The sequence below is a fragment of the Neolamprologus multifasciatus genome, chromosome 8 (assembly GCF_963576455.1).
Source record: "Neolamprologus multifasciatus chromosome 8, fNeoMul1.2, whole genome shotgun sequence".
Lineage (NCBI taxonomy): Eukaryota > Metazoa > Chordata > Actinopteri > Cichliformes > Cichlidae > Neolamprologus > Neolamprologus multifasciatus.
This window is the reverse complement of record NC_140446.1, coordinates 21,448,271-21,463,216: the sequence shown is the minus strand read 5'-3', so window position 1 is coordinate 21,463,216 and position 14,946 is coordinate 21,448,271. Positions and strand designations below refer to the sequence as shown.

At 41.7% G+C, this 14,946-nt stretch overlaps 1 protein-coding gene across 2 annotated transcripts; it reads left to right on the top strand.

Moving 5' to 3' along the window:
• The first annotated feature begins 63 nt into the window (after positions 1 to 63).
• Positions 64 to 13,531, top strand: ubtd1b (ubiquitin domain containing 1b). 2 transcript variants are annotated; one of them, XM_085169798.1, is made up of 5 exons: positions 64 to 859; positions 8,782 to 8,846; positions 9,386 to 9,613; positions 9,736 to 9,893; positions 11,835 to 13,531. In XM_085169798.1, the coding sequence occupies exons 3-5, from the start codon at positions 9,439 to 9,441 to the stop codon at positions 12,105 to 12,107; spliced, it is 606 nt and encodes a 201-aa protein (XP_085025924.1). In that variant the 5' UTR covers positions 64 to 859; positions 8,782 to 8,846; positions 9,386 to 9,438; the 3' UTR covers positions 12,108 to 13,531. The 2 variants fall into 2 exon arrangements, with proteins under 2 accessions (XP_085025924.1, XP_085025923.1); XM_085169797.1 differs by lacking the exon at positions 8,782 to 8,846.
• The last annotated feature ends 1,415 nt before the right edge of the window (positions 13,532 to 14,946 follow it).

Sequence of the window (14,946 nt, the reverse complement as noted above, 5' to 3'; positions counted from 1 at the left end):
CCGTTGATAATTGCGTCAAGTCCCGACGCAATAGAAACCAACACCTGGCTGGATGCTTTTGCGCAAGCGTAAAGAAAAAAGTTCGGGGGCGCTAGCAGACTGCCGCTGGTCACCTTTCACCAGCGAAGTAGGGAGAATTTTTTTAGGGGGGCTATTTAAAGAAAACACTGTACCCAGCTCGTCAAAGAACTGAAGTACTCCTTCGTACGGCGGACAGAGGGAGACTGTAGTGACCCGCTAAGTTTGTCAGAGACGGAAGATGCGGGGAAATGATATCGTGCGCGCGGAAGTTTGTGTTTACTTACGCCGTGGTAGCTAGCGTGTTGGCCCTGTTAGCCTGTTAGCGAGAAAGGTGCGCTGTGTCTGGACGGGTTAATAGCAACGCTTACAAGTCAGCCCAGCTACGTTAAACAGTAGAAACATACTGTATATATCCTGAAGCTAACAACGAGCTGGTGGCAGATGCTGGGGATTGCTCAAACTCTTGAAACGTCGGTGCGGGCCACGAGCCGTGAACTCTGTGTGCGCGTGTCAACACGCAGGCAGAAGTTATTTACAAAGAGGGCACTTTAAGCCCTAATCTCAAACGTATAGACCTGCAAAACGTGATTTAAATATTAACTGCCGCCCTCAGTGCGGTTACGAATGACATATCAGGCTTGCGTCCGTGTGCGTGCAAATCATCCTCCTCATCGGACCTAGTACATCGTCCTCGTCCGCAATGGGGCCCCTGTTTAGCCAGTGAGACCCGTAAAAGCGATCTGGAGCCCGTTAGCCATGGGGGGATGTATGGGCAGATACTTAGAAGGCTGGGAAGACTCGCAGAGTCGGGGCTCCTCCAGGAACGGTGGACGAGGAGGTAAGGCAACATTGTGTGGATGTTGTATTAATATGCAGAGAGGTTTTTTTGAAATATAAGAGCTTGAAACTTAGTCATACAGCAACAGTGTCTCTGTCCGTTGATGATCAGTGATGCCAAAAAAAGAGAAATATTTCGGCGTTTATAGTTTTGTGTTGCTACAACAATAGCAGGTTCAGACTTATCTAAGAGTGCATTTCTGGCCACCACTTGTGATTCGCATCCTTTTTTTGTGTCGTGGCTGCTGTTAAACAGAGGTCGATACCTCTGTTTAAAAGCAGCCACGAGAGGGCAGGTGCACGAAATCTTCATTCACGATTCCTCACACACATGAGGAAACTGGATTCTGCTGTAGCTGTCTGACTTTGATGTGTGCCTCTTCTGTATCAGTAAAAAAGGGCTTGATTCTTTAGCTTTGACGAGGTAGTTTTTCATCTTATCAGTTCAGACTGGTGAAGCTGTATATTCAGATAGTCAGATAACATCTGTGCCAAAGTTGATGACAGTAAGCTCGTTGGGCGATTTTCGTATATTAAATGTGTTAAAATCTAGGGCGTAAGCTCTGTGTTGTGGTTACTGTAACAGCCAGCTATGTTACATTAATTCCAGAAGTTGCTCTCTTTTTACATCAGTTCATGTCTGTTGGTTATGGACTTTCCTGGAAGTTAACATAATAATAAACTGCTACTTTTGTAACCAAACTAAAGTTAACCATCAACACACAGGCGCAGTGCAGATGAATTATTAGACACTGGGAACTTCTACTTTTCCAGAAAACAATGGTGATTATATTTTGTGTGACCTTGTTATGATACAGTCATTATTGGGAGATTAGAGCTTTACAGCCTGGCAGGTTCATGAATGGGGGTCTTTTCCCATCCCAAACACTTTGGGATGGGAAAAGACTTTCCAGCTTTTTCAGATTTCTGTCATATTGCTTTAAAAGCATGCTCGGTTGTGTGACTACAGTGCAAGCACACTTGAGCTCAGTGTTTGCCTTAGAGTGGCTGCTCAGGAAACTAAATGTCTGTTATTCATTTGGATGCAGGTTCTGTCCCCTTGATTTGTTACTGCTGGAAAGTTTTTCATTCCGCCTTTTTCCAGTGGGAATTGTCTCCAGTTTGCATCAGAAAGATGGGAGGTTTTGAAGATGGAGTCCAACTTTCGCCATATAAAAAAGGGCGTTGTTTGAATAGACTTTCTGACCCCTGCTTATAGAGTTGCATCCTAAAATTAGACTCTAACATAGATTTTTGATGCCAATATGACCTTCAAAGTAAGTTTCTTTGTCGTGTGCCAGAGTAGCTATTTAAAGTTAAAGCTGTCAGGGCCAAGATACCCAGGCAGTGGCTCATGTTGATTTCCCAACTTGATTAGACTCAACACGCTCCCTTTGCTAGACAAGGCTTCGATCAAGAACAAGTCACATCATGTGTGAATGCTGTATCAGTGACTGAGACTAATACTGACTGTAACCCTGTTACACACATGCTCATAAAGAAACCCCATTTGATAAGAGGAAGAATTGGATAGCTCATATGTGATCTCAATTTTTTCGTTTGTTCCAATTTTGTTTGGATGAGAGCTCACTAATTTGTGTTACTATGTTCGTGTTAGGTCTGCCTACCACACGCTTAAAGGAACAAAAAGGAGGCTCTTTTGCATTGTGATGCTGAAAAAAATAATGGAAGAACATGTTTGGACTTTAAATAAAGATCTGCAGAAACCCGTTATAAGATAGTAACGCATTTAGAAGCAGCATGGATGTAACTGAAAGGTGATTCAAAATGCACAATTTCCAGTTTATTTTAAATATTGATTTTTAAAAAGTCAAATATCAATCAGGCTATAAGAGTATACAAAACCTGCTGAATATATATTCACAAGGTTCGCTTGCTAGTTTTGTAAATCACCTAATAATAACGGTAGACTGATTAACCATGATAATGTCAAAGCTCTCATTGATTAGGATCTCAAGAATCAACAAAACAATTCACTGGAAAGTAAGCTGAACTGTAAATGAAAGTGAAACCTACCCGTTCCAAGGTGGTCTATCTATTTTGAATGTAATTGCTTTAGAAAACAGCTTGATTAAGGAGAAACACATTGTTTTAGTTGACAATGTCTATGTTGTCGTTGTTGTGTTTTTGTTTTTTTAAGCATCTCTGTAACAGTGGTTTACAATTTCAGTAAAAAGCAAATATAGATCAAACCTCAAACCAGCCTTCCCATGAGTGGCTCTCAGCACTGTCTGTATCCAGCTGTCTCAGACTAACCAGAAATCAGCTGGGCTGTTGTATTGTCACGTCTAGGCTGGATTCTAACCTGGAGGCGTTCAAGTCATATTTTCACTTTATTGGCTGTCTGGTACAGAGCAGGGTTACTGCTACACCAACACATCATCGCTCTGGTTGAACCAAACCCATTTCACAGCTGTCTCAAGCACATTCCCATTTAAAGGGTGACCGCTATTAGAGTGATCAATCCAGCATAAACAACATAAACATACACATGGACAGAAGTAATGGGCCACACCTCTTAATCTTTGAATGCAGGCTTTGTCACAACGTATATAATCAGTCACATAGTCGTGCCGTCTGCCTTTACAAACAGTTGTGTAAGAATGGGTCGCTCAAAAGAGCTCACTTAATAAGAGGATGATATTATAATTGGATGCCACCATTGTGACAAGACAGTTCATGAAGCCTCTTTACTCCAAAATATTCCCCGATCGACTTTATGTGATCTTTTTGCAAAGTGGAAAGACAGCTGCTCAGCCAACTAAAGTTAATGAGTGGGGTCCTTCTCTGGTTTTAACATCAGCACAAAAACAGTACACCGGGAACTACAAGGTATGGCACAGCTGAGCAGTTTGTGTTACATGTGGGTGTCCCAGTACTTCTGGCCTTACAGTTTACAGTACATGCTTGAGCTTGATTTCTTATTGCATTTATGATTATCTTGTTTTTATGTTTGCTGAGTGCCCAAATTATAATTGGAAAAACAAAAATAATTACCCAGTCTATTAAGATTAATTAGTTTCGCTCAGAGTTTGCTGGAAATATTCTGTAAAATATTATAGTTGCTTCAGGGATCATTTTCAGATTACAGAGACTCATTGTATCTTTAGTGTAGTGTAAACATTGGTTTGACAGGGAAAAGATCCCCCAGATCCATCCTGGGAGGAGACATGAATCCCTTTGGAGTTGTGTCATGAAGGGCATCCAGCATAAAAACCTGTCAAATCAAACACGCAGAGCAACCCGCTGTGACGGGAGCAGTTGAAAGTAGCTTTTAGAGGCTGACTGTATCTTTAGCTGCAGAAAGGTGAAGGAAACAAAGTGGTGATAAGATAAGCAGTTACAGCACGTGAGTGAGTGTGCGCCAGTACGTCCTCATATTGATTTGGTCAGTGGCAATTCAGTCAGTGTCATCTGGCAGCGGCGTTATCTTTGTTGCTCTTTAAAGGAAGACCGTGGACAACCACACCTTCCCCCCTGATAGTTTGCCTCATTTCAAGGGAATGTGTGCAGCTGTTAAATGTCTTTGCCGGTTCAAAGCAACATCTTGGTAAAGTAAAGCATTTGTTCCTAGCGTTAGGTAATCTTCATCAGCCACCTGTAGTTGCTGGGTGTGCTGTTTTTGCAGCACAAGGAAGCCTTGTTGCTGTTTCTGGTTTATGAGGCATTTCACCGAGTCTCATAAATAGTTCAACCTCATAACGTGACACTTGCTTCTCTGAGCCCATCATGATGAACAACACCTTGATATTGCTTCATGTGTCTGTAATGTGTTGCTTCCTGTTGTTTTGGGTTTTTTTTAAGACACACACACTTATCCCCATAAATTTTATTTCTGTCACTCGCGCTCTCTCACCGTACTGCAGTTTCAGCAGTATTCTCCTATAATGTGAACATTTTTGCACGCGGTCACACTCCCTATTCTTTTTCTATACAGTTTAGCTCACCGTTTATAAGTACAGACACAGTGACACTGATTCATAGGAGTGTACTGCAGCACTGCTGTTTGCCTGCGTGTATCAACCCATCCCCTCTTCTGATGAATTTTGTTAATATTCAAACTTTAAACTCCTGAGCATCTCAGTGGAAGATGAAGAGGATTAACCAGTATGAGGCCAAAGTCTCTGTTACCTTATTTGACCAAAATAAAAAAAAGCTTAATGACTAAGACATTATATGTGCACCACACTGCTCACATAATGTTGAGGTCCGGGCTTTGTGAAGGATAGTCTGTGACCGATAGTGTTACACGTACATATTTCCTACCCAGGTATGCTTTTACTGCATTGATAGTGTTTTTGAGATCATTGTCATGCTGAAAAATGCCAACTGTGAATCAATTGGAAAGAGATGGCACTGCTTGGCAGATTATACCCTAATGGTACTTTCCTGTGTTCATAATTCCGTTAGTTTTGAGAAGATCTCCAGCATCACTGACTAAGGGGCAGTAGACTGCTTTAGACCAGGGGTAGGCATCTCCAGGCCTCGAGGGCCGGTGTCCTGCAGGTTTTAGATCTCACCCTGGGTCAACACACCTGAATCAAATGATTAGTTCATGACCAGGCTTCTGGAAAACTTCAAGACATGTTGAGGAGGTAATTTAACCATTTAAATATGCTGTGTTGGATCAAGGACACATCTAAAACCTGCAGGACACTGGCCCTTGAAGCCTGGAGTTGCCCACCCCTGCTGTAGACATTGCCCTTTGCACCTTATCTGTACTTACTGATAACACTTTGAGCCAAAAATCTCATATCTGGATTCATCCAGCAAAGACCTTTGCCAAGTCTTTGCTGGATTGTCTGCTATTATTCTTAAGAACATGACTTTTAGACACTTAATTTGCTGTAGATGACATTCAAGGCCACTCCATTTATCTTTGGTCCTCCACCTGTCAGGTTTCCTCTTTAGGAATCAACTTTTAGGGCAACATTACAATGCTGCGCCTGCCAAAATGTGTAGTCTTTGGCATTGTTCATAGATTCAGCAAAAGAAATGGGTATTTCGTGCTTTGGTGACCGGCTGCTAGTAACAAAGTGCCTAAAGAAGCCATTCACAATTGGTTCTTTTCTAAGTTGCCTGTTAGGCACAAAACTGGTTCATTCCTTGAGTTAGAAGCCTTTTTAATGCTTGAATGATTTATAGGTCGTTGTTAAATGGCTTAACAAGCAAACAGAAAAGGAGTAGGGTCCAAAGAAAACCTTCGCAAGACCTTCAGAAAGCCGGGAGAACTATTGCTCAAGATCCCATTAAAAATTACAAGTCTGGTTTCTTGGAAGCAAAATATAAAGAAATAAGGGCTGGCTCAAGACTTTAGAACAGCCCTGTACTAACCAATAGATATAAATGCAGAATAAAGTGACACAGACTGTAGGGAGGAAAAAAACAGTTTGCAATAGCTGTAGGCAAAACTTGCAAAACTTGAAAAGAAAACATTTAAATAGTTGTTGTTGTTGTAATACAAGCCTCTTTTGTATGACGCGTTTTGCAAGTGTTACGTCACGTTGCCTCGGCAGAATGGAAACAGATAGTTGAGGATTTACAGCATGTGTTTCATCTTAGAAATAAGGAGGTCTTTATGGTGCACCCAAGTTTTATAGAGCAATGTTGCACAATGGAGTTTTCAATGAGCTCATGAGAGTTTGGAATCTCATAGTGCCTTTAATGTATGCAGTGTTTATTACTGATGCAATAAGCTTCTAAGAGCCAGCATGTTCCATGTTAAGGGCTATGAGCTACAAAATAGGAGCAGGTGGACCTGTCGGTAGCTTTTCTGAGCGGAGTGATCTGTAAACAGAGCATATAAAGACAGTGGCGGCACTATTGTAGTAATAATGCATGTGTTTTTGTTTTTTTTTTGTTTTTTTAAGTACCATTATAGATGCTTTAAAAACACTTTTAAACAACAGTGTCTTTAACTGCAGAAAGCTGAATGATATAGTGTGGTGATAAGATGACTGACTACAAGGTTGAGCCCACTTGGGTGTCCTGTACACTGTGTACGTGCTGATTTGGAATACGTCCACATTGACATAACTGCGATATGTCTATAGCTCACAAATGTCAAACACATCTTCACATCATGGGCCACATACAGCCTAATCAGACCAGTGATACAGAAGACAGAAGTTTAACCATACAATGAATCCCTCAGATATCTTCATATTAAGGAAAGAAGTACTACAAACTTTCTTCATCATGTAGAAAAACTCACTTACTTTTGAAATTGTAAGTTAAAGAAATCTGTCACCATGACTCTGTGGAACCAAGTTGTACATATTAGGTATGTAAAATTACAGAAAAAATGGTTGTTACTCTGTAATGATATAACATTTTTTAACCAGGACCCATAAATACATTTTAAAAAAAAGAAGCAAAAATATAAAACATTTGTGTTGTAGGTAGTGAAAAAAATAGACTTTTCTGCCATTTCATTCTGTATGAATTACTTATTTACCTGGTGTAGTATATATTGCCATGGAGGTTTTCATCAGTAATGCTATAAAATTTATGAAAATAAAGCTAAAACTAGGGATGTTCCTAGTGACTAATTTCTTAGCGTACTTTCCCCTTCATTTAGTCAACTAACTATTCTAAAATGAAGAAACAAGTTAAATTTGTCAAAAACTCTCTACACAAAGGCATTTTAAGCATTTAACACATTCTTTAATCAATCATGTTGCTTAACTGTGCAGCACCTTGGTTATGAGCATTATGAGCATTTCATGTTCTCCAGAAAAACACTTCTTCACCGATGTTAAATAGGATGTAAAAACATGTTACTACAAAAGATGTTAATGTATTAATAAAATGTGACAAATTATCATCAGAAAAACAAACTGTGACTGAAAAGTGTGGCACATTGTGCTGTGTGTTATGAATGATGCACGCTGTTCCATATTCATGCCAACCACTTCAATAAAAGTTTAAATCTAAAATAATGAAACGATAGAATGATAGCAATATATATTTTTTTCTGTTTATCTGGAGTCGGGGCGCAGGGGCAGCAGCCTATGCAGAGAAGCCCAGACCTTGCTCTCGCCTGCAACCTGATCTGCTTAATCTGAGGAACGTTGTACCATTCCTAGGCCATCCGATAGATATAATCTCTCCAGCATATCTGGTGCCTCCTCTCAGCAAGACATGCCTGGTCACCCAGAAACCTCACCCAGAAACTGCCCGCCTTTCCTTTCGATGTGGAGTAGCAGTGGCTCTAAAGCCCATCCTGAATGGCTGAACTTCTCACTCTATCGCTCAGGGAAAAACCATGCACCCCTGGGCGAAAGTCAATTTCCGCCGCTTGTATCCACAATTTCGTGCTTTTACCTTTAAAAGGACTAACAATATTTGTGTTAATAATAAGATCAGTCCCAAGATTGGTGCATTCATGCTGTTTCTCAACAATGATCCTCCATCTGATGGCAGATGGCTGCATAACATTTGGGACACAGCAATTAATCGGCGTTGGATATCAATTCAAATGTTTTTGGCTCTCATGGACACCACAGGCCTTTTTTTAATTTTTGCTCAGTGGTAGTGAGGAACCTGCTTTACTTTGCTTGGGATTCACTCGCCTTTAAATGCTAATCCTACACCAGGATTACTTGTCCTGAGCCTCCTGCACTATAGATAATTATTCTGGAAGAATACTTTTGTATGCTGTATTTTCCATCAGTTCACACTGTGACGCAGGCATTAGCAACTATAGGCAAGTTTAGTTCTCAGTTTTATTGTCGAGCTTTTACATTGATTTATAGCTTCATGTATTTTATTTCTGGACATCCGTAGCTTCAGTCAGAGGAACTTTATGCCGGCTATGATACAAACAGGTGTGGAAAATCACTGGAAGTTTCAATGATGGCTGGCTGATCCTAGCCTGTTGTCCTTATGCTTTCCCTCCAGATCAGTCAGTGTTCTCCTGGCCTAGGTGTGCTCTGTATTAATACTGAATAGTGGGAAACATGAAGGTAAGGTTACATAGACAGATATAGAGTAAGCATACGCTTCATGGATACAGCAAACTCTGAATGACCTCCTAATTTTAGATGGAGAAGACATGTTAGGGTGGGGTAGGACGATCTTTCTCTGATGACAGCTCGAGTTTCTGTCTGGCAGTTCTGTTTATTACAGTGAGGAGATGAAAGAACAGAGTTAAGGCTGGGCTTTCCTCATTAGCCAAGCTGCCTGCTCTCTGCATTCGGCATTTACACGTGATAATGAGGATTGTGAAAACGACTTCCACCGACTGTCGTGTTTGGATTCCTGTTGTTTCCTCCTCCGCTTTTTTAAATAGTAAGAAGGGAAATAAATTGTACATGTGGGTGAATTAATCAACACTTGTTTTGTAATGAGAGGACCTCATGCTGTGTTCAAATGTTACCTTAAATGAGGTGTTTTCAGAATTCTGCCTCTGACCTTAGAATTTAGTGGGGTGTTTGTTTTATTTGTTGCGTATTATGAGTGTGAAACTTCAGCATTAAATCAATACACTCCTCTACCTTTACAGGGCGTAACGAGCCTCTGAAAAAAGATCGTCCCAAGTGGAAGAGTGACTACCCGATGACGGAGGGCCAGCTACGGAGCAAGCGGGATGAATTTTGGGACACGGCGCCGGCCTTCGAGGGCCGCAAGGAAATCTGGGATGCTCTGAAAGCAGCCGCTGTGGCCTTGGAGTGTAACGACCATGAATTAGCTCAGGCTATAGTGGATGGAGCCAGCATCACACTGCCACACGGTGAGGACAGAACACACACAGTATACTTATACAGTACAGTTCTCACCTCACTCTCACATAGGCTGCTTAAACCAGACTTAACTTACAATGTGACCTGTTTTTCTGTGGCATCCTCTTCTCAGGTACCCTGACAGAGTGTTACGATGAACTTGGGAACCGCTACCAGCTGCCCGTCTACTGCCTGGCACCACCCATCAACCTCATCTCAGAGCGTAGTGACGAAGACCCCAGCGACAGCCCTGAACCCCCAGCAGCATCCAAGAAGGAATTCCAGCTCAAGGTACCACGACTAGTACATTTCCTGTAAGACACGGGTCACATTACCAACTGATTAGGACTAAATGGTGTCATCTGCATATTAATCCACACTGTAAACACTGTACTCAATGTAATCAAATAGATGTACTGGTCTAATATTAATTCGGAGTAACTGATTAAGTTTAGACGAATATTCAGTTGGGTATATTGACAACTCAAGAGGCAATGGTTGCCTCAGTCTTTGTTTTGGGGTTTTCCTTGAAGTTTGCATAAAAAGCTAAATATGTAAATCTCCATACAGTCATGCCAAAACTACAGTTCCAAGGTTTTGCATATCAGAAAATGCTAAAAAGTGATCTAGTCCTCTAGCAAGTCATAAAAACTGATAGAATTATACTGCCATTAATCATGCAATAAAAAAAATGCAGAAACAGTGTGTGAAAGGCTGAGTACACCCTTACTGCTTCCACAACAATTAAGGGGGTAGATAGCAGCCAGGTGCTAGTAATTTGAATGGATTTGTTTGCTGGCACTTCTGTAAAAGCAGAAGTTTTAGTAGTTTGCTATTCTGGAGCATTCAGGTGTGTGTTGACACAGTTCCAGACAGGAAACACAGCATTATTCGTACCTACAGTTCATTTAGTCTGCTCCAAATCAGTTGATGACTTTGTAAACTTGTAGCTTTTGCTTGTATTTTGGTTTCTTTTTGCACACAGAAAAATCTATATTAATTCCAAGTGAACCAAAATGTTTCACTGCAAGTCAAGTGAGAGTGTTCAGTTTGCTGATTGGCCAGATGTGTCTGAGGTGAGAACAACTAAAGTAAATACAAGAAGAAGGTGCTGTGCTCCCGACTATTGAACATGACCATGAAGAATTTACAATCACGTCACAACTAGTTGCCTGTCTGTACAGACCTTTGTACATCTATAGTACCTTGCCTCATCCCAGAATACAAAGCATACGAGGGTGCAGGAAGATTTTAGCTCAAGCCTACAGCATTTGCACCATAAAGAAAGTTTTCTGGAGTTCATTTGGAACCACAACAAGACCAGCTCCTCCACAGTGGTGTGGTTGTTTTTGTCCGCACCCAAGTGCGATTGCCGTGGTCACACCTGCACAAACGAACCGCAAGGGGGAAAACGAACCAGTTCAATTTAAATGGACCAAACACTGCAGATATGAAAACACCCTAAGAGAAACAACAATTGCTTCCACCTACGTGGGAAGGGTTATGAGGCCATTTCCAGTGACAAAGATGACTCACGTGGAAAACAGTTATGTCAGCCACCATTCTTCCCAGCAGTGGAAGTAACAGAAAATTCCCCCCACGTCTCAGACTCTACAGCCCTACTTTAACATTTAACATGCTGAAGTGAACTGTTAAAGTTCTTGACAGAACAACTAGACAAAGACTGAACAAAGTCTCTTCTCTCTAAAAAGAACAAGGCAGCATGTCTTAGGTTTCAAGAACTGATAAAGTCTAGGAAATGTTTTATTATGTTCTGATATGGAGAACCTTAATATTAGTAGAGTGTGACTACATCTGGGTCAAATCATCATTAATGTTGTGGCTGTGCTTCTCCTGATTAATTGTTAAACTGCTGTCCATGTAGTCCATGTAGTTACACATTACTCTGTTTTTGTGTTAGCTAGCTGTTTGAGCCGGTTTATCAGCAGCTGGTTTCACCTTTGGACAGAAAAACAGATTTCACCCATCATTTACTTCCTGTGGTTATGAGTCATATCCTCATATGTGCCTAATAAGTGCAAACAGATGCTAGAGAAGCTTATGTACTAACATTCATGCAGCTTTTGACATTTATTAAGATGTGGTTAAAACTGTAAAATGCCAACACAAAACAAGCCACGGACCAGTTTTTGAGTTCTTTGCATTTGGAACTTGGCTCACCTCTCCATGCAGCATTGTTAGCTCACTCTTCTGGTCCCTGCTCCCCTGTAGGTGAGGCTGTCCACAGGAAAGGACTTGCGTCTCAGCGTCAGCATGGTTGACACCATAGGCCAGCTGAAGAAGCAACTGCAAGCCCAGGAAGACATCGACGCCGTGCACCAGCGCTGGTTCTTCTCCGGGAAGCTGCTCACGGACAAGACGCGGCTGCAAGACACTAAGATCCAGAAGGACTTTGTGATCCAGGTCATCGTCAACCCACAGGCACTCCAAGCCCCCAAACCATCACCACCGACAACCACCGCCTCCTCACCTGTGCCCGAGTAACCGAGGACTGTCAGAGGAGCGATGCAGTCTGTGATGGACCAGAGGTGCCTCCCAATGCTGGATAACTTATTCTTCTTGACAAAAGCTACTGTTACCGAAAGAGAAATAAACTGTGAGGGTGAAACAAACAAAAACAGACAAAGAAGAAACTGAAAAGTGCTGCTTTTTTTTTCTCTTTTTCTCCTTTTTTCTAAATGTCCCTGTGTGTGCACGTGTGTGTTTTTTGGAGGGGATCTGCTGAGTCGTTCCAGTCATCACACTAACCAGAGATGCCTGTCATCGTTGCATATTAAAGCAGAGCTCCTCGCGCTGGTGTGCAAGCCTTTTCTCAGTGCACAGAACGTGCACATCAGAGCTGCACATGCAGACTCTGCCTTTGCCCTTTAGCCTGCTAACACAGTGCCAACAGAGGAACTGCAGAGGCGTTGGTTCTAGAGCGTATTTCTGCTATGACACCTATAAACTTGGCACTGTTGCTCTCTTTGTCCTCCACAGAAACAGGAAAGGAAAGCAGGAAAAAAGAAACGTGCTGAATATTCTTCTTTTTTTTCCTTTCCCTTACTGAGGAAATAAAGTCAACTGGGCTTTTTTGCACATTTAAAGATTAGTACTATACTTTTGTGGTAGTTTGTGTGCCTTCTACAAGACAAAAGGGGGTGGGTAATCACCTGCAATTTTACTGTTGGGCTAATATATCTTTTTTTTTTTTTTTAGATTCAGGAACTTTTAGATGGACCTAAGCTATAAGTGTTGCCTTTATTTCTTTTAAAAGATCTCTTGTGGACAGAAGAGAATGGTTGTGTATGTGTGTGGGTGTGTGTGTATGGAGGGGGTGTGCGACAAGATTACGAAGCTGACCCATACGATGCATTGAGAGTCGAGACTGGACTAAAAGTCATAGCTTAAGTGAATCATGTCATTGATTTAAGGGGGAAGCGGAATTCCCTTGAAAAAAGTGTCGTCTTAACCGCTGTGTTGCTGACTGCGCAGTGACGCCCTGACCAGCAGGAGGGAGCAGCACAGGCCTTATTAAATTTGATCAGATCAGTTGTTTATGGTCACTTGTTTTGTTTTGTTTTTCCCCTTCCACCACCGGATGAATGTAAATCCAGCTTTTTTTGCTCTCGATGTGGTCTGGTAATGTTGAACAAAAAAAGAAAGAAAGGAGGGGAAAAAGGCATTTTCTCTTCACCAGCAGGTATGATACGGAGCGGCGAGTGAAAACAAAAAGCTCAAGCTGATTTCTTTTTTCTTTTTTTTTTCTCCCTTCAGTAAAACTGGCCATACTGGTGATCCCCTACATATCATGACTGTTGCTTACAAGCACACCCCAGGGATTTCCACACGATGTCCAGTTTGCTTCTCATGTAAAAGCAGTTGTTTAAGGCCTTCTATGTCGCAGGAAGGCCCCACAGAGTGATATTTTTTTTTTTTAAAAAAGGTGGATTTGGGAACTAATTTTGCATATAGCAAACTCAGCGTATGGCAGTAGGCGAGGTATGGTCTTAAGCAGGCAGGGAAAGGGAAATGCAGCATGCTGCTTTATGGGATTTTTTTTTTTGGGGGGGGGGGGGGGGGGTACAAATACTGCTGGAGTTCTCCTTCAATTTTAATTTAATCATATTTTCACAGATCCGACTGGAAAGCTAAAAATAAAACCAAAATCTGTGCTTCAAGGCGAGAATGTTTTTTTTTCTGTGGTGGCTTTCCTGTAAGCTGGTGTCGATTCAGAGAACAAGGAGAGGTTTTTTCGAGCTTGTTTGTCTGTCTTAGTTTCACACTGAGCGGTGAGCACGCACTGCCTGTTTTCTTTACATCATAGCACATCTGTTAGTGTTCATGCCCCGACTCTAACCGGCTCTTGAAGAGCAACAATAATTGTTTGGAGGGAAGAGAGCCATCAGGTTTGTCGCCAGCCGCAGCGGTCACCAGAGGAAACAAACGAGTGAGATGTGATATCTGTATGTAAATCTGCAGACGAGCTGCAAGATCTTTGGCAGTGGAACATTTTCACTTTTTATTTATAGCTGCTAGCAGTCCGTAGTTCACTCAACTTTGCTCACCTTAAGCAGCCTTTCTTTGTATGTACGCGTGGAGAGCATTAGCTATCATCTGGGAACTTTTTAAATTTAACAGTATTCATAAGTGATGACCAGTGCACAAAATAAGCTTGGCTGATGCTGGAATTCCTGAAAAATTGGATGTTGTCACCAGAGGCTGGACTCCCAGATTGATGAGCTACAAACAAAACAGCCCCACATTCATCCCCCTCATGCTGGACCATGTGAATCCACTTTAAATCTCTGTGGCTGTGTTCACACTGGAGCTCAGTGAAGATGATTTTGCCTGAATAATAGCCATGGATCACTCGGTGTGAAAAACACAGTGCTTTATTATCACAATCACCCTTTCTTGTATTTGCAATCAGAGATATGAGACTGCTTTCCTGAGCAGTGTGTTTGCACAAGAGTCTGTTTCTATGGGAGGAAAAATAAAAGCCATAATCCTGATCATGACATTTGTGTCACTGCGTAGCACACTCCAGCTGATTTTCTTTTCTCTTTTTTCTTTTCTTCAGTGACTCATTTCAAACTCAAAGTGCATTTAAGCTATCTTTTTTTGTCAAACTTCAATTTTCTGTTGTCCTGTTTCTGCACACAAAGGAGGAAAGCCAAAGATACAAGAGCACTCTGTGCATCAGTTCCAGGTCATGTTGCAGAATAACGCATCAGCTGTCACAAACGTCCACAGCTGGACGAGCTTTGTTTTCATTCTCCGCTCCTGTCGCACAAATATCCTGCATCATCAGCATCGTGGAGGTAATAAAACTGACCTGAGC